The sequence below is a fragment of the Manacus candei genome, unplaced genomic scaffold (assembly GCF_025592945.1).
Source record: "Manacus candei isolate 608988 ecotype Guabito, Panama unplaced genomic scaffold, ASM2559294v1 h1tg000022l, whole genome shotgun sequence".
Classification (NCBI taxonomy): Eukaryota; Metazoa; Chordata; class Aves; order Passeriformes; family Pipridae; genus Manacus; species Manacus candei.
In genome coordinates, this window is record NW_026138070.1 from 2,601,790 (window position 1) to 2,619,953 (window position 18,164).

At 55.0% G+C, this 18,164-nt stretch overlaps 2 protein-coding genes across 2 annotated transcripts; both read right to left on the bottom strand.

Moving 5' to 3' along the window:
- Nucleotides 1–10,245: 10,245 nt before the first annotated feature.
- Nucleotides 10,246–13,036, bottom strand: CAMK2N1 (calcium/calmodulin dependent protein kinase II inhibitor 1). Its single transcript, XM_051786511.1, has 2 exons — nucleotides 12,716–13,036; nucleotides 10,246–11,664 (listed from the first exon to the last, which is right to left on the bottom strand). Exons 1-2 carry the CDS (start codon nucleotides 12,873–12,875, stop codon nucleotides 11,594–11,596), a joined length of 231 nt encoding a protein of 76 aa, XP_051642471.1. The 5' UTR covers nucleotides 12,876–13,036; the 3' UTR covers nucleotides 10,246–11,593.
- Nucleotides 13,037–15,048: 2,012 nt separating this feature from the next.
- Nucleotides 15,049–18,111, bottom strand: MUL1 (mitochondrial E3 ubiquitin protein ligase 1). The gene is made up of 4 exons (XM_051786498.1): nucleotides 17,944–18,111; nucleotides 17,757–17,844; nucleotides 17,101–17,221; nucleotides 15,049–16,363 (listed from the first exon to the last, which is right to left on the bottom strand). Exons 1-4 carry the CDS (start codon nucleotides 18,061–18,063, stop codon nucleotides 15,643–15,645), a joined length of 1,050 nt encoding a protein of 349 aa, XP_051642458.1. The 5' UTR covers nucleotides 18,064–18,111; the 3' UTR covers nucleotides 15,049–15,642.
- Between the last annotated feature and the right edge of the window lie 53 nt (nucleotides 18,112–18,164).

Genomic DNA, 18,164 nt, shown 5'->3' on the forward strand with positions numbered 1-18,164 from the left:
ATGGAGCAGAGAATTCCTGCTGCTCTCTCTTATCAGGGCTTTCAGCAATTTACTCTGTCACCTGGGTCATTGTGAGGATGCCAAAAACCCACACCTTCCTTAATTAGCAGTGTAATTACAGGTATTAATGAAGCAGCCATCACGTTTTCCAACCCAAAGCGGGATGTAGGAGCTAAGTCACCCCTTATTTTCCTCTTGGCAATCAAGGACCGGCTTCAGTGCCCTCCTACTTTTGGTGACCTCTGTATATCACAAAACCCAGACAATTCTGGGCCAATTTTCCCCCTCTGGACTCCATCTCCGGAGAGGGAGTGGGTGTCCCAAAGAGGGGAGATGGATGTCTCCAGCCACAGGGTCTCCAGAAGATCCCCCTCAGCATTCCCTTTACATCCAAGGGGATTTTCACCCCATTAAGTTATCGCCTTAAGGAAGGGCGCTCCGGTGCTGTTGCCAAGGTGACCGCAAGTGCCTAATTAAGAGAAATTAGTTTGGATACAGTTGTCAGCTGTAGCTTAACAAATAAACCTCTTTACACTGTGTAAATAAATATTTGCACGGGGAGGGGGAGACCTCCAAGCCCCGGGCAGCATCGTGCTAAGGGGCGTTTTGGGGAAATAACCAGCCAGATTGGGGCAGCGCTGGTGCAAACCTGCACCCTTGGGGTTGTGGTGGACGGTGGAACCCCACAGAGACCCCTCCGTGTCCCCACGCCGCGGAGGGGTGATTTTCCTGCCCAAACATCCCTCCTGCCACGGCCGCGGCTCCTCCTCCGCAGGGGCTCATTAGCCGGGAACCGGAGGAGCCTTTTCGTGCTTTGAAGGGTTATGAAACCTGCGGGAGAGGGGGAGGACGGGAGAGCTTAAAAAAGAGCCGTCGTGTGTCGTGTGCCCCCCCCCCCCGCCACACAACCGAACCATCGCCTGCCGAAAAGGGCTGGCAGCCGTTCCTGCACAGATTGTGCCTCTGCCCCCGTCCCCCGCCAACCCACCGCCGACGGGCGATGCCTCGGGGTGGAGAACTTTGCTGGGAAACGAGGTTTTTAACAGCGTTTGCCATGTGTTTGTGTGTCCCACTGCTGCTGAGGAGAGTGGGGAGGGGGCAGAGGCCACGGTGCAGCCACAGACCCACCGGAGCATCCGCAGCTATCCAGGGGCTGCTCCAGGTGCTTTCAGCTCCTGATCTCTCCAGTAGGTGCAACAGAACAACAACGCCTACTGCGATGACGGCGTGGGGGGGTTCCAAACCAACCCTCACCCCCAAAACCTGGGCCACCGAGCTGCGTGGGGTTGTCTTGTACTAACTGCAAAATAGTTTTGCTCCGGGGATGCGTTTTCCCCTTCGATTTTTTCCCCATCCCAGGACCTGGGCATGCCGGCGGGGGATGCAGCCGGTTGGTGCTGTGGGCTCCACCGCTCCTGAAATAGAGCTCAGGGGCAGCTTTCGGGTGTCGGAGGCATCTGAGTGAAGTCATGTGGATGTTATGCAAGACTTGATGATAGGTTGTAAACAGCTATTAAAGTGATTGGCAGGCCCGGGACGAAGTTTTGGGGGGGGGGGAAGAAAGGGGAAAGATGAGTAATAATGATTAAAATAATTATCAAATCGAGACGTTCCATAAATTACAGGAAAAGTTTTTGCGAGGAGGGAGGAAGATGAAGAAACCACATTCGAGCACTTCCCTGAGCTGGGGGTTGGGAGGATGGGACAGACACTGAGCAGGTAAAGTTTGGAAAGGAGGGTTTCGCTTCCTCAGACCCAGGTAAAAAGCAATTCCAGCTGAAATTTGGCAGATTTGGGCTCCCTGAGTGCTGCTCGGTGCTGGCACCCCCAAAACCCAAGGGCTGAGCAGCCTGAGGAGAACAGCCCCGAGTTAATTAGGAGAAACAAGCAGATTATGGGGAAGACAGCTTCTATTTATATATAAATACTCCAGTAATCAGCAGCGAAGGGCAAGGGAAATCCAATAGAAATATGTGACTGTTTAAGAAGCTTTTTGAGCAAAACGTTACACAATCAGCTGCATTTTTCTGGCTCTCACTCCAAGACCCAGAAATTAAGGGGGGAAAAAAAAAAAGAGTGACCCTGAGCAGAAGGAAGGAGAAGGGATTTCTAGAGGCTTCTGCCCATCAGATAAGGAGGAATGAGGAGTCTTGGGAGCCTAAAAGCCAATCCCATGGGTGCAGAAGCTCACTTTGACCCCAAACTCCTCAGCTCAGCACCCAAAAACCAAAAAGCTCCGCCACATCTTTCAATCCTGTGGGGACAGTGTGGAAATACAGACGTACACAGGTGGATTTCACATGGAAAAAAAGATGCCTGGAGCTCTGCTGTGTTCTCAGGGTGCTGTCAGTGGGTGCTGACACGGAGCAGAAATAGCTGCCGGTCCCCCCGCGATTTCACACGTCGCCCTCGCCACCTCCCCCAGCTCTGCTGCATCCCAGCAAAACAGACACTCTGGGGAGGCTTTGGGGGGTCTCACACAGGCAGTTCACTGGGCAGCACCTTCATAATGTCTTTTAGGGGCAATCAGATGGTCGCATCCCCCATTTGGAGCTGGGAGCTTTTCAAGGGCCTGAGGTTTGGGTTCTTTTGGGTTGTTTTCCCTCCCTGTGCTCACTCCCAGCACAGCTGCACTAAGTTTTTGGGATTTTTTTTTTTTATCCTGAAGGCAATATAAGGCCCAAGTCCAAGGTTTAGGGGATCTCAGGTTATCTCAGGGGACCTCAAGGTTTAGGGGATAGGTGCATGCTTTGGTGTCTAACCCTGCCAGTGAGCTGGTTGTCCCAGTGCTCTGCTTTTTGGGACTATTTTTGTCCCTGTAGTGCCATTCCCCATGTAAGGAAGGACGATAGAAATTTGTCCCCTTGTCTGCAGGGAGCTGGATTCACTGCCCAGGGGTCACTGGTGTTTGCTTTGGGGCCTGGGTGTGCCTATGGCTTTGCGACATTGATTTTAGGGGTTGCATTTAAATCAGGAGAATCACCCCTGCCGTGCAATGACCTTTTCTGGTTTTCTGTCTTCTGTGCCACCTGTAAAGTCGCCTCTGCCATGGGAAGTGTGAGCTGGGCTGGGATGCACACGAGTCCTGCAAGTGCTTTTCTGCTCCATGCACAGGCTTTTGGGACCCCTCTAATTGTCAAAGTCATGAAATCTCTTCAACACGTGGATGTGATATTACAGATGTTTAGAACACTAAGCTAGATGTCTGTGAGCTTCCCTGGTCATTAAATTAGGGGATTTCTTGGCTTTTTGTTGTTAACCCTTTCTGTGCATGAGGCAGGAAAATAAGGGGAGCAGGCAGCAGGAGTGTGTGGGTTTGTGGGATGGGAAGGTGTTGGGGTCAAAACATGCATCAGCCCCAATGCAGTAGGGCACAGGCCATGGAAATCCTGTAAAGGAATCCTGGAGAGGGTGTAAATCCCTTGGGAGAGGTGCTCTGGTTGGGGTTGCAGGTCTGTGCAACCCTCTCTTGTCACGTGCTTGTGATAGCTTGTGATGAGTTGGTGCCAAAGCACCACGATGAGTAGGAACAATGTGTTTTGGGGCAAAAAAAGGGTGAGCTGCCCTGTGCAAAATTACCAGGGGTTTGGCCAAATGCACCTCTAGGTACTGATGTGGTGCTGGTTTAAAGGCAGTGCTTATTCCTCTGGGATGAGGACTGGGAGCTGAAGGCTGGTGCTCACCCACAGGAATCCTGCTCTGCAGAGGCTCCCCAAGAGTGGGTGATGCTGCTCCCAACCTGCCCCAGCCCTGTAAGGCGCTTCCCCAACACCTACTTGGTTAAAAGGCTTTAGAAAATGGTCTTCCCTGGGGATAACTCCAATTCCAGGTCTGGAAGTGGAGGCAGGCGAGCGTGCTGGGTGCCGTAGGGCTGGTGTGCAGGCTGCTCGCTGGCTCTGGGGACTCTGGCAGCTTTTCTCCAGCTGTGATGGATTGAATTCCTGCTATTTTGGGTCTCTCCAGCAAAGATGGTGAAGGGATGGGGTCAGTCATGCTTCAGGGGGGCTGCATCACCTCTGTTAGGGATGGCTCTGGCTGCACAGTATCCCTGCCGTGGATCCCGCGGGATCCCCCTGCGGGATACGGGCTCTGGCCACGGATCCCATCCCACGGCACGGCCTCAGGGCCGTGATTCCCGCTCGTTTTTCCTCTTTCCTTGGGGCTGTGCTCGCTGCTGCTGCTTATGCAAGCGCCGGGAGCCTTGTGTAACAGTGCCGCAGCCGGCTGCGCGGCCGCGGGGGTGGGCGGCTGCCTCCGGATCATTCCCTGGATGTGTGTTTTCCTGGCGTTCAGGGCTGTAGGATGGGTGCCTTGGGGTCTTGTGGCTGTTTGCTCCCGGCTAGTGACAGGAAAGGCTGTAGCAGAGCTCCAGGCTTCCTGGCTGCGCTGTGAATTGAACTGGGAATGCCGATACACCTGGAATGGGCTGAGGAGGATCTGGGCTGGGCAGAGGTGATGGGATGGGGGGCAGCTTCCCAAATGCCCTGACAGGGCTGTCCTGGGGGATTTGCTTTGGGTCACAGCTCTGAGAGCTCGGTCTCAGCCTCCCCTTGCTCCTGGGGCACTGAGGTGCAAAGTGATTTTCCCTATTAAACCCTTTTTTTGCTCCTCTTGGAGCCCCTCTGACCCCCCCTCCTCGTCCCTGCTTCCCAGCACCCACCAGCCGATCTGGGGCCGAACCTGTTGCTATGGAAACTGGTTGAGGATGCTGAGGATGCTGCCGGGTCTCATCCTGATCCTGCCTTTTGCCTTTCCTTATCCTGCGGCATAGGAATGGTGCATTAACCTGGGATGAGGCTGGGGATCAACCCCACCAGGAGGTTAAACTCTGTGGGGATTAAACCCAGCTCTGAGGTGTTTCCCACATGGATTTGTTCAGATACAGTGGGAATAACCCAAGGGCAGCTTTGGAAAGCTGCCTCCTTCCAAATCAGCCCCGTCCCTTGATGTTTTCCATCCCACTGGGGATGTCGTAGGATGCTGTGGCTTGGGAATGGCTGGGACTGGATTGCACCCAGCTGGGAGCTGAGCCTCATCCCAGTTCCACCAGCACCCACCAGCCCTCACAGTGTGGGTGTCCTGAGGCTTCACCCCATTCTGGGCAGGGTCTCTGCTCTGTATGGGCTTCCCCCTGCCTGTGACCAACGGGAATTAGTTGGTGCTTCATGTTTAAAATGATACTAAGCTGAGAAAATACTAATTAATTAGTGCTAGTTGGAAAATCCCAAGTGCTTCCTTGCAGTGGCATCAACGAGAACCTCGTGTGTGTGTGTGTGTGTGTGTGTGTGTGTGTGTGTGTGTGTGTTTCCCCCTCCAAACATTTTAAATATTTCAAAGGTTCCCAGGCCTGGTTTTTGTGGGATTCAGGTGTGTCCAGCCCTGTCACTGTGGCACCATCAGGAATTCGGGTGGCTGGAAGGGGCTGCTGCGGGCTGAGCCCCACCACGTGCCTCTGAGTCACAGAGTATTTATTTATATTTGTGCAGGTTTGGAGCAAAAATGGGAAACAGGGAACTGGGGAGGGGGGGACACAAACAGCCTGCACCGGCTGCCCGGGCTGACTCAGAGCTGGATCAGCCCCATCCCTGCACCCGTGACTCACCACCGGGTATTTCGGAGTGTTGGATCACATGGCCCTGTTTGGGGGGTTATTTTTGTGGTTTGGTTATTTTCCTTCCTTTTCTTTTATTCTCCCACCCCAGGAAGGGGCTGATGCTTCAAGATGTGCTCCGGGGACCCCAGGAGGTGCTCCCAGCAGTTCCTGTGCTCCTCTTTTTCCCATGGGGATATCCCACCCTGCTCCCTCTTTCCCGTGGGAAAAGGGATATCTGCAAAGTAAAGGGTCTCATGCAGGTGTCACACGTATCTCTGCCAAATTTTTTCATATAGAGATATTATTTTAGAGATATATTAGATAATATTATACATTATATAATGTATTATTTTTATATATTATGTAATATTATATATTATATAATATTGTGATACATTATATGCATTATATATATTAATAATTGTAATGTAGCAGGGAGAGGAGCCCAGATTCCTCTGGTTTCCTTCATATTCCTGGCGTTGCTTTGCTAACAGGAATTTAACAGGGCAATTGCTGTCACAGGCACATCCCGCTGGAACCCAGGGGAGGAATTGTCTTGGAAAAATCACTGGCAGGGAAGCTTCTTCCAAAGCCAGTGAGGCTGGGAACTGGGGCAGCCCCAAGAAGGCAGTGGCCTTTCTCACCTGCCCACTGAGGGTCTGAAAATACCCAAATGTGAGGCTGCACGGGCATCCCAACCTCCCAAAAAGATATAATCCCCCTCCCCAAGCACAGACCATTTGTCTGGGAAGGCTTTGGCAGGGCTGCAGAGCCTGGTGGTGCCTCAGGTTTGTTTTTCATTCGAGCATCTGCTGCTGCATTTGGCTGCGAGTGGAATTTCGCTCATTTTTTTGGGTGAGGTGTCTCCCACTTGTTATTGTCATGCAACAGTTTGACACCTGGAGCGGTGGATAAATGAAGATGTCTGATGTTTCCCTCTTTAGTGGGAACGGCTGTTTAGAATATCCTAGAAAATTTTAACTCCAGGCAAAATGAAAATCAGGAGCCTGGGGAGACAGGTAGTTCCGCTCCCAGGCTTCCCGAGGCAGCAGCAGGAGGGATTTAGGGATTTTTCTCGCAGGATATTCCCAAGGTGGGGAGTGCCACATCCTGGGAGTGTCTTCTTGACCCCCTCCATAAAATTCCTGGTGATCCCAGCGCTCTTCCAAGCGCTGGACCAGGAGGGATTACTGCATGTGGGGCAGCGTCTCCCGGTCCTCTGGAGGTGTTCAGATTGAGGAGGGCTCCCAAAAATCCTGCCAGTGCTCAGCACAGTCCTGGGCAGCTGAAAAGCTTGAACAGATTTGGAGAGAGAAAAGCACTTTCCCTGTCCCTCTCAGGGTCTCGGGGTGGGGATGTCCCTGGAGACACCAACAGAGCTCGTGAACAGCCCTTCTCTGCCCTGTTTTCCCCCAATTTTGCTGCCTCTGCACCTAATATATGTCATTTTCCCCTGGTTTTAGATTTTTGGGTGCTGATGTGTGTCCAACTGTCCTGCATGAATAAATCAGGCGGGATCACAGAGCCTCAGTGGCCTCTAGTGGCTGTGGGACAAAGAGCCCAGGGACGGGGGACCCGCAGACCCCAAAAACCCCCAAACCAGCAGCACTTTGGGTCCACACCACCAGAAACCCCTTCTCCCAAGTGGAAACCCAAAGGTATAGGGAAATTAAGCCCCCCAAAAAGGCCCCAAGGCCAGAGTTGATGGGGGAGCACCCAGGAGGAGGGGGCTGGCCAAACCCCTCTTGTCCAGACCCATTCCCAGGCAGGGATGGGCAGAGAGATTTTGGACATCCACTGGGTTTTTCTCCTTCCTGTGTCAAAAAAGCAGGGGGGGGGGGGGGGAAATTGAGTTTCTAAGCAGGGCAAAATTTCCTTCATGTCTTTTTATTTTTCTAAAGCATACTTTCTTTTTAATGCCACAATATAAACCACAAACCCCACACGGTGAAAACAGTGGAGCCAATAGATCAAAAAGGGTTTGATACCATTAGAATGACCATTTTTGTGTCTTCTCCACCAAAGGTCACTTAAGCTGCCTCCTTCTGAGTAATTGTGGTCTTTCAGCGAGAAAAGAGGGAAAAACTGACCCATTTTGTTCCCCAAACCCACAGTATTTGGGGGCAGAGTGGAGCATCCCCTCTCTGCAGCCCGTGCCATCCCTCCTTGCTCCCCCCCCATGATAAATAAATTACTTTAGGAGTGCTGGCCTAGTTTAACATGCCCTAGTTTTGATGGAGGAGGGGAAGAAAAAGAGAATATTTATTTTGGGCAGTTGCTACATCGGCGTCCTTTTGGGAAGAGCTTTGGGGGACTCACCCACTCCCCATCCCCTGCTCTGACTGCAACCCACTGCCCTCGATTTTGGGGCATTTTTCTGTGAGATTTGCCAGCTGCTCTGGTGGTGTGGGTAATCAGTGATGGGGACATTGATCCAGCCCCAAAATGGGTGTCCATGCTCTGAGTCCCCCGGGACTGGTGTCATTCCAGGGGGTTTCCAAGAGCTGATGCCTTAAAGCGTGTGGAAAACCGAGCAGCTTTAGAGATGGATAAAAACACCCCCTGGTTCTGAGTGTGAGGGGTCAGGGTGGGCTTTGCTGGGAGAGCAACTGTTTCAGCACCTTCCCCCAGTGCCAAAGTCCCCGGGAAAATGGGATTAAAGCCTGTGTTTGGGCACGGGAGTGGGATTTTGCAAGTGCTCTGGGTGCCGCTGGGACCTTGGCGCCTCGCTTGTCAAGTTCTCCCTGGCAAATAAACCTGCAAATGCCTTTTTCCACATATTTTATTTTTTCCTCCTTTTTTTTCCCCACCCCTGCCAAAACAAGCAGCCCATATGGGCCAGGGTTGGGTGGGGCTTTTTGCGGTTTCCATGGGGATTTGGCGCTGGAGCTGCTGGGTGCTGACTCCCGGGTTTTTGTGCCTTTTTTTTTTTTTTTTCCCCCTCTGATCCCTGTAACCTGAGCACGGTGACGGCACCAGGCTCCCTTCCCAGCCCCAGCATCTCCCAGCCAAGGTCACCGGGGAGACCATAGGCAGCCGGCCGCCTGCGTTGGGCCATCTGTTAAATAATGTATGCAATAAACTCCTGCCCCGCGGCCAGTTTAATCCTTAAATCCTCCTTCAGAATATCATCTCCCGGCCACGCACGGCTGCGGGGTGCCCGGCCCGGGCTCTTGGGCACATCTTTCCCCACCATCCACCCTGCATCCCTCTGTCCTCACCCCTCCACATCCCGCATCCTCCCCGTAAGCGAGCTCGGCACGCCGGGCTCTCCTGCTCCATTATTTATGTGCCGTGCATGAAAGATGCATAAAAAAGGGCGGTTTATAATTTAGCAGAATCTCCTCTCCTTTCAGCCTCCCTTCCCCCTCCGGCTTCTCTGGTTCATTCCCGGCTTCTGCCAGGCGTTGAGGTGTTTTTGGGGGGCTCCCAGGCTGTGCATGGACCCCATCCCTGGAGCACCCGTGGGTGCATTTGGGTTTCAGGGTGGTTTGGGTGCCTGGAGGTTTCTTTGATGCATGGGAGAAAGCGGGAAAACGGGTTTGGCAGACCCATAGATCAGATTTTTATGCAAAAAAAAGGGGGCTTTTTGGTAAACTTAGTTAATTAAGTGCTGTGTCCAACCCGTGGTTGTGTGTCTAACGAGCTCCCCAGCGCTGCCTTTTTGGCAGATGTGGGATGTTCTGCTCCTCTGAGGCTGCATCTGCTCTCCCCAGAGCCCTGGACTCACCCCAGATTCTGGTTGGGGCAAAACCCATTAGTTTTGGGGGGAAAAAAATCCCTCTCAGAGACCCATCTTGTGCTCTGCAGGTGCATTGGGCCCCCCGGAATAGAAAATCCTGGGGCCAAAACTGTGTCCACAGAGCCCAACCCATGTGGCTCTGACCTCAGAGCTGAACCTGCTGGGGGAAAAATGAAATTAATTGGGGATTTTTCAAGGGAGCAAGTTAGCAAAGCTCCTCGTCCCATCCTGGCTGTGGGAGAGACTGTGTGGGTTAAAAATGGAGCAATAAATAGGAAAGGTGGTGGGGAGGGGAGTTCTGTGCACCAGCTCCCTGTCCCACCCCAGACTAATCCATCTGCCCCCTGTCATCCTGTACAAATCTCAGTTCAGCAGCATCCTGCTTTTATTGCAATAGATGGTTTTCTTTGCAGTAAAATCCCCACCCTAGACCCGTTTCCCACCCGTCATTGTATTTTATTCCCCTGGCACAAAGCTTGGCCGCTGCCCTTGGTGGTGTGGCAGGAGGGGTAACAGCATTTTTTAACGCCAGGATTTGGATTTTGAGAGGGAGTGAGGCAATCTTGGGATGAAAAATCCCCATTTTTCCACAGGTTTTCCCACTGGTGAAGGGGAAAGGCACCTTTTTCCCCCCCATCCCCAACAGCCGCTCTCGGAACCTCACATTGAATTTTCCCGTTCAATTTGCGCCCCTGGAGTGTTTTCCCATCAAACAAAAAAAAATCCCATAAATAAATATTAGTTAAAATTAATTATTCAGCTTGAACAGGGGTCTGCGCTGGAGAGTGGCAAGGTTTTCCTTAGTTATTTTGGGGTTATCTGGGGGGACAGGGAGGGACACTCACTGGGCCCCGGCAGCACGCGGGAAAACACGGCAGATCCGCACTTATAAATCTCTTTTTTTTTTTTGCCATTTTGTTTCATTTTCTTTTTTTATTTGGACATCGCAGAAATAGCCCTGTGTAGTGGATAAAAGTGCAACATACACAATATTTAAGAAAAGGAGGAAAGAAAAACCTGCCTTGAGGTCTGTCAGTCAATCGCAAACAGAAACAAGAACCAAGCCTGGGCGCCGGAGGCGCCTTTTTTTTTTTTTCCCCTTTTTTTTTTTTTTTTTTTATATGCACATCATGCAAAATAGTTAAAAAGAAAGATTAGAAAAGAGAAGTCAGAGAAAATCCCACGAGAGATCGACCGAGCCCTAGAAAGAGCAGAAAGCCCCGAGTGCTGCTCGTCTCGGGGAGGGAATTGCTGCCCTCCAGCATCTCCAAGTGTTTGGCACTCTTGTGATTACATTAAATAATTTTTTTTATATATATATATATTTTTAATACAGTCTATTAAAGAGAGGAAACTGCCACAATATAAGAAAAAAAAAAAAAGAAACCAAGATCACCCACACTACAGACTGCATGTAGTTAGAAAAGCCGAGCGTCCCCCCCACCCCCCTGTACATATAAAATCTTTCCCTTTGCTCACAGCAACCGAGAAGTACAAGCTTTAAAAAATAAACCAGCAATTCTTCCTCCAGGCCTTCCCTTTATAAAAGTTTTGGTTTTTCCCCCCATCGAGAACCTTAAAACATGACTAAAATTAAATATATATATATATATCTATTTTATATAATTTCCCAACATCCAAAGACATCAACATAAAAAAAAAATAAAAGAAAAAGAAAGAAATCGTACGGAAGGGGATAGCGTGGTACATCCAAGTGCACGGATTCATTTTTGCAAGATTAAATAATGTAAACAAGGTGCCCGCTGGGAACAGCCCTGGCCAGGGGGGAGACCCCGGGGGCTGCTCCCTTCCCCCCCCCCCATTTTTTGCTGCCCCATTTTTTTTCCTCTTACCCCCCCAAATTTTGCACGGCACGAGGTTCATCAGCCCGAGAAAAGCAATCCCGAGTAACTCAGACCGTGGTGTGACACCTCCGTTCATCCCTCGGGGTGGGGGGGGTCTGGTGCAGGTGGTTATTTTCCCAATTTTATATATATATTTTTTTTTTTTTCCTCTTAATTTGTTATTTTTTTTGATTCATTTCTGGGGTCTGCCTCGCTCGCTGCCCTCCCCTCCAGGCGCCTCCGGAGGGCAGGACGTGCCGCGGTGGTGCTGTGGGACTGCAGGAGGGCGAGGACGGCGCTCCCGGTGCTCGCTCGGGTGGTCGCTGCGGTGCTGGGGGGGTTATTTTTTGCCATTGTAAACCGACCCCCCCCCCCTCCCGCCCCGGGCTTCAGCCCAGCGTCCCCAGGGAGGCTTTAAACACCGGGAGGGGCCTTTTCGGAGAGGTTTTGCAGCACATCGTCAATTCTATCGTCTTCAATCACCACTAGAAAGCAGAAAGAGGAGCGTGAGGAAGGTTCTGCCGCCGTGGTCCCCTCGCCCAAGGTCACCACGGGGTAGGTTTCTGGGGGGTCCCACATCCCTGGTGGGGCTGGTGGCAAAGCCACACGGTGCCTGACACCCCGCGGGGTACCCAGTGCACCATGCCCTGTCTGCAGGGAGGGTACCTGGCACGGGACCTGGTGCCCTGTCCCTGAGGAAGCCCTGACAAAGGGCTTGGAGCACGGTGCCTTGTCCCCAGGAAAGGTCCCCCTCACCTCTGTGGCCTAGGAATGGTCCCTAGGGAATGGTGCCCTGTCCCTGGGGAAGGTCCCTGCTACCCTACCCCCTGGTGAAATGCCCAGGGCACAATGTCCTGTCCCCAGGGAAGGTTTTGCTGCTACCCAACACCCTGGTGACAGTCCTTGGGATGTGATGCCTGACCCTGCAGGGAGCCTGGTGCTTCATGCCCTGTCCCAGTGGATGCTTCCTGCTGCCCTGCCTCCCAGAAAGGTGCTTAATGCCCCATCCCTGGGGAAGATCTTGGGGATACGATGCCCAGCATCCCTCTGGGAGCCCAGTGCATCATACCCCATCCCTGGGGCTGGTCCCTGCTGCCCTGCATCCCTGGGGAAGATCCCTAGGACACAATGCCTGACATCCCACAGGGTATCCAGTGCACTATGTCCTGTCCCCAGGGGATGTTTCCTGCATCCCGGTAAGATTTCCGATGCCCCATCCCCAGCGAAGATGCCTGGCACACGATGCCCGACATCCCTCAGGGAGCCCAGTGCATCATACCCCACCTCTGAGGCTGATCCCCGCTGCCCTGCATCCCCGGGGAAGGTCCCTGGGACATGATGCCCGACATCCCTCAGGGCGCCCAGTGCATCACGCCCTGTCCCTCGGTGTCCCGCATCCCTAGGGAAATGTCCTCGGGACGCGCCGCTCGACACCCCGTGGGGGTACCCGCTGCGTCCCACCCCATCCCTGGGGGCCGTGCCCCGCATCCCGGGCAGATCCCGGTGCACCCCCCTCGCTCCCTTTCGGTCACCCACCTCTCTTGCTGCGGCCGATCTGCCCCAGCTTGGGCGGCCGCTTGCCCTGCCCGCCGGCCAGGAGCCCGTCGCCGCCGCGGAGGCGAACGGGGAAGGGCAGCTGCCCCACGGCCGCGTCCCCCGCCAGCTGCCCCTCGCCGTAGGGCGGCCCCTCCGACATGGGGGCGGCGGGGGGGGACCCGCCGCCGCCGCCGCCCCCCGACAGCCTCCCGGGGCGCGGGGCCCGCGGGCCCGGGGCAGCGGCGCAGCGGGCGCGGGGCGGCCGCCCCGTCACATCCCGGCCCGGCCGGCGCTGCTTCGCGGCTCCGCGGCTGCGGCGGCGGCTCCGGCGGCGGCGGCGATAGAGGAGCGGGAGGCGGGACCGGGCGGGGCGGGGGCGGGACCGGCTCGGCCCCCCCGGCACCGGCGGCGGCACCGCCCCGGCGGGCTGGATCCCGCACCCCCCGAGGGATCCCCGGGGCTGCCCCGCCGCCTGCCCCGCAGCGTCCCGGGAGACCTCTGAGCTGCCTAACAGACACCCTTGGGGAGCTCCGAGCTGCCCTACAAAACCACCTGGAGAGCCTGGGCTGCCCCACAGCACTTTTGGGGAGCCCGGAGGTGCCCCCCAACATGCCCGGGGACCTCAGAGCTGTCCCACAGCATCCTTGGCGTCCTCGGTAACCGAGGTAACTGGTTTAAATCCCAGGTAACCCAGGGCCGTCCCACAGCATCCCCAGGTAGCCCAGCACGAGTCCTCAGGGATTCTGGACTCGGCCCCACCTATGTCCTGCAGAGACCAGCAGAAACGAGCTATCTCAGGGCTTCTGGCACTTTGTGGGGGGCTGCAACACGGGGAGAGTCTGAGTGCACTTGGCTGTGGGTCCCAAGGATATGTCCCTGCACAAGCCTTTCCTGGGGGCCTTTTGGGTCGCTGTGGGCTTTCCAAGGGGTTTTCCATGCAGTGTTGCCACAGCGTTGTGGGTCATCGAGGTTACTGCCCAGCAAAGTGAGTGATGGGAAGGTTGGGGCTCCCATTCTGGGAAAGACCACGTCTGTGTGAGGGAGTTTAGGCATCTCTGCAAAGCCAAGGTGGGGGGACAAGTGGGAACAGCAGCAAAAAACCTGTTTGTTCAGAGCGAGGTTACAGGATTTCTCTGGAATTGGGAGCCTGGCTCGTTTTGGGGCCAAGCAGGATCCGGGCACGGGAAGGACAGAGTGCCTGGTGGTGCCAGGACTGGGGTGCTGCTCCCATCTCCAAACCCCTTGTTTGCTGAAATCCTGAGCTCCTGGAGCCCCTCTGCCATGCACCCCCGCCCGCCCCCGAGCTGTCAGCTCCTTACATAAGGTTGCGGCTACGCCCGAGATATCACAGGCAAAGCTTGGAAACAGGAGGCGAAAGGTAACGGGGAAGCACAGCCCCCCCAAAGTGTATTTTTAGGCTTTGCCTGATGGCTCTGTTTCACAGGCAAAACGTTGAGGCTCAAGGCCAAATCCTGCACTGGTCTGAGGAGGGGGTGACCTCCCTGCTACCCCCTTCGAGGGGTTTTGGGGTGGTTGGTCCCCTGGAGAGTGGGGGGGGGATGCCTCTTCCAGCAAGAGGGATTCTGTATTCTGGGTTTGACTGGGGATTTTTGAGCTGGATCCTGGCTTTTCCCTCTGGGGTTCTGTGTTTCACAGGCTGCCTCACCGTGGCGGGCAGGCACTGCCATCTACAGCCAGTGGGTTGTGGCCCTTCCCGGCACTGGGACAACCAAGGACCCACTTTTCCTCAAACTCCAGCTGGCAGGTTGTGCCACAGAGCCAGAACGGCCTTCGGACACTGCCCGGCTGGGCTGGGCTGGTTAATGTTTAACCAGGAAACAACCCGGTTCTGTGTTAAATTCAGCTTCTCCTGCCACTCAATGGGAAACTATTTCTTTTTATCCGTGCTGGGGGGATGTGAACAGCTCTGCCTGCCCTCAGGCATCGGAAGGAGTGAAGGGGTCTTCCCACAAATCCCAGGGGCTGCTTCAGTCCTGGGGTTTTTGACGGTTCCTACTGGAGGCTCCCCCACCCCCAGGAGTGTTTCTCTAATTGCCCTCCTCAGCAAATGTTAATTGCTTTGGGTCCATTAACCCTCTTGGGTGCAGGGACTATACAGGATTTATGGCAAAATGGGGGAGTAAGGGAAGGGAATTTTCCTTTTCTATGTTAGTTTGGGGGTTTGGTACTGCCTGTGTCACAAGGAGACAGCAGTGACTGTCATGTCCAGTGTGGGGGGACAGGCTCCCACCCCCTCACCTGACCTCCATCATGGCATGTCCACCCCAGGGAGCACAACCCTGTCACCCCCAGGGAATGATCCGACACAAACACACTTTTCATCCTATTTTATTGCTTTACATTCTGTTTTCCATCCCAGCTCAAGCCAAGCACAGCCATCAGCCATGGTGTTCTCACCTCCCCATCCTCATGTCCTGGTGTCACAAACCCTTTTTTTGGGGGGGATCACAGAATTCCCCATGTTCACATACTCCTCCATATGAGTTCTCCAACAGACCCCCCTGCTGCATCGGAGCTGTGTGGCAGCATTACAGGAATCCTGCAGCCTCTGAGAACCCTTAAACCATCTTATTTTTGTTTTCCCCACATTTTTATCAGCCAGGCAAGAGACCACAGGCTCAGCAACCATGACACAAACCCTGAGAGTCCAAATCTTTAACAGAAGAGCTTCAAGCTGCATCTCCCCCTGAGCACCTCACCCTTTGCCTCCAGAGCACAACATGATGCACGTGATCAGCTGCACAATCACCTTTTCAGACCCAGGTGATTAAAGCACCCACTCCCTCAAGCTCCCTCCCCTTCCCCAAAATCCACCTCCCAAAGCAGCGAGGCGACAAGAACCCCTTCGCAAGAGACAGCTTTAAGTGCCAAGAAACTTTCCCCCCCTCCCAAGAACCACAAACAAATTAACTGTTGTACAAGGGAACCACCCTGCTGATGCCCTGCCTGCAGATGGGGCACTTTTTGGGCTCGGGGAGAGCCTGGTAGCACTCGTGGCAGGAGCAGACGTGGCCGCACTCCAGGAAGACGCAGGATTTGGTGCTGCTCAGGCAGACCACGCAGGCATTTTTGAGGGTGTCCCCGCCCTCAGCGTTCATCAGGCGCTCCTGGGCCTGCCGGAATTCCTCCTGCATCTGCTTGAGGTGCTGCCTCTCCCGGTGGTGCCGGTACTGCTTCCGCAGGAGGAAGAAGAGGACGGCGCAGGTGGCGGCACCGAAAACCACGGTCAGGATTTTCCAGAAGCGGGCACCGGACTCCTGTTTCTGCAGCAGGGAGTCGAAATCCACGGCGCTCAGGTAGTAGGGCATGCCCTGCTTTGGGGGCTGCAGCTTGATGGTGGCGTTGTCCAGCACCAGCTCTCCCACCCCGGTCAGCGCCGTGCCCACCTTCAGCATCTGCTCCGTCTCCTGGATGCCCTTGGGGCGCTCCCCGCTGATGTAGTGGCCGATGACGTCGGTGAAGGACTGGACAGAGGGGTGGAATTTCTCGTACACCGTCTCCAGGCTGAGCTCGGCGGCCTCCAGAGGCTTCACCACCCGCACGGTGACGCCGGCGCCGTCCTCGGCGGGCACCAGCTCGAAGGGGGTGGTGTTGGTTCTCTGGTGGATGATCTTCTCGTAGTCGTTCCTTAGGGAGAAGGGGGGAAAGTGAACCTGCTTCCCCTCACCCCAAGGGACGACTGGGTTTTGGGGACTGACAGCTGCGGGCTGACTCCGCCTTAAGCAGAGTTTATTTGATGGGGCACCTTCCCCCTCGTAGCACTGTCCAGTGTGCACGAGGCCCTGCCACCCTCACAGAGCTCCTACAAGTAGTGTGGGCTCCCACCATCACTGGGGGAGGGTTGTGTCCCACCTAATCCCCTCCCTGTGGCGTTCCCAGCTGTCACAAACCGCCCTGTGAGGAGAAGCACCACCTGTCACATGCCCCAGCTTGATAGGTGTTATCAAGTGGCTCATCCAAGAGCATCACCAAGCTCTTGTTTCAACAGCTCTGGTGGGCCAGGTAGCTCTGGGACCCTCCTCAGGTCCCCTGGGTGCAGATTCACCCAAATCCAATTGATTCCTGCTCTGAAAGTGGGTTTTTTTGGGAAATACCATCCTCCATAACAAGATGGGGCTGATCAATGCTCTGCCCACATTGGGTTACTCAATGTGCTCTTAAGATCCTCCATGAGCTCTGAAAGCCCTAAAAATTAGCCAAACATGCCCTGTTTTGGCAGCTGTCACTGGGAGGGCCACTGTAGGGTCCAGCTCTGAGGCACCTGGTCACTCTGGCCACACATGAGGCCATTTCAGGGTGTCAGATCCCCAGAGGGCACCTCAGGTGGGCCGGGAGGAGACCATTTGTGGGCACCAGGCACGTACCAGAGGTGAGTGGTTCTGTTCCACACCATCTTGTGCTCCTGCAGCGTCAGCCTCTGAACCACCCCCTTGCAGTTCTCCACAAACTGGCTGCTCAGGGTCTCCTTCACTGACCTCACCACACCTGGAAGGGAAATCCGAGGGGCAAGTGAGTGGCTTGTTAAAACAAACGAAAAAAGAGGGACTTTGGAGAAGGGCCCGGAGTGACAAGACACGGGGAATGGCTTCCCAGTGCCAGAGAGCATAGTTAGATGGGATAGTGGGAAGGAACCCTTCCCTGTGAGGGTGGTGAGGCCCTGGTACAGGCTGCCCAGAGAAGCTGTGGCTGCCCCATCCCTGGAAGCGTCCAAGGCCAAGTTGGAGCAACCTGGGCTAGTGGAAGGTGTCTTTGCCCACGGCAGGGGGTAGAACTGGATGAGCTTTAAGGTCTCTCCCAACCCAAACCATTCCACAATTGTCAGACGGGGTAGAAGGCCTGAGAGCCCCTGTTTTGCCTGACAGGAGTCAGTGGCCACTTGTCGGGGGAAAGATGAACTCATGGGCACAGAACGAGGGGCTAGGGATGAAATCCCCAAAGTGAGGAGCAGCTGCGGGGCGGGGGAAGGGAGGATTGTGCCCCCGCCCCTTATCTGGGGCTCCGCTTCAGGCCCTGCCCCTACCTTCTATAACCGCATAGGGCACGCAGCGCCCGGGAGCCTCCAGCAGCACCGACCGCAGATCTCCGTCCAGCTGGACCCTCCTGGCGCCCTGCGGGGAGCAAACAGAGGCCGCGGCTCAGCCGGTGCGACCAGGCCGCGGCCTACGGGCCGGGCCCGTGCGCTCCCTCGCCGCACCCCTCGCACCCACCTCGAGCCCGCGGGCCACGCGGGCCTTCTGCCGGTACACGGAGTAGAGCAGGGCGGTGATGGCGGTGCTGGCGGCCAACAGCGCGGCCTGTGCGGCCGAGGGCCGCCCGCTGCCCTCCATAGCCTTCGGACCCCGCGTTACCACGGCAACCACCGGCGCGCGGTGATGACGTCAGGAGCGGCGCTCTAGCAGCGGCGGCGCTGCCATAGAGACGCGCGGTC

Bases quoted from the DNA above. Each gene is read 5' to 3' on its own strand.
- CAMK2N1 (XM_051786511.1), bottom strand. From the start codon at position 12,875: ATGTCGGAGGGGCCGCCCTACGGCGAGGGGCAGCTGGCGGGGGACGCG. The intron at 11,665-12,715 runs GTGGGTGACCGA...TCTGCTTTCTAG, and splicing joins GATCGGCCGCAGCAAGAGAG to TGGTGATTGAAGACGATAGA.
- MUL1 (XM_051786498.1), bottom strand. From the start codon at position 18,063: ATGGAGGGCAGCGGGCGGCCCTCGGCCGCACAGGCCGCGCTGTTGGCC. The intron at 17,222-17,756 runs GTAGGGGCAGGG...TTTCCCTTCCAG, and splicing joins GCCCTATGCGGTTATAGAAG to GTGTGGTGAGGTCAGTGAAG. The intron at 16,364-17,100 runs GTACGTGCCTGG...CTTCTCCCTAAG, and splicing joins AACAGAACCACTCACCTCTG to GAACGACTACGAGAAGATCA.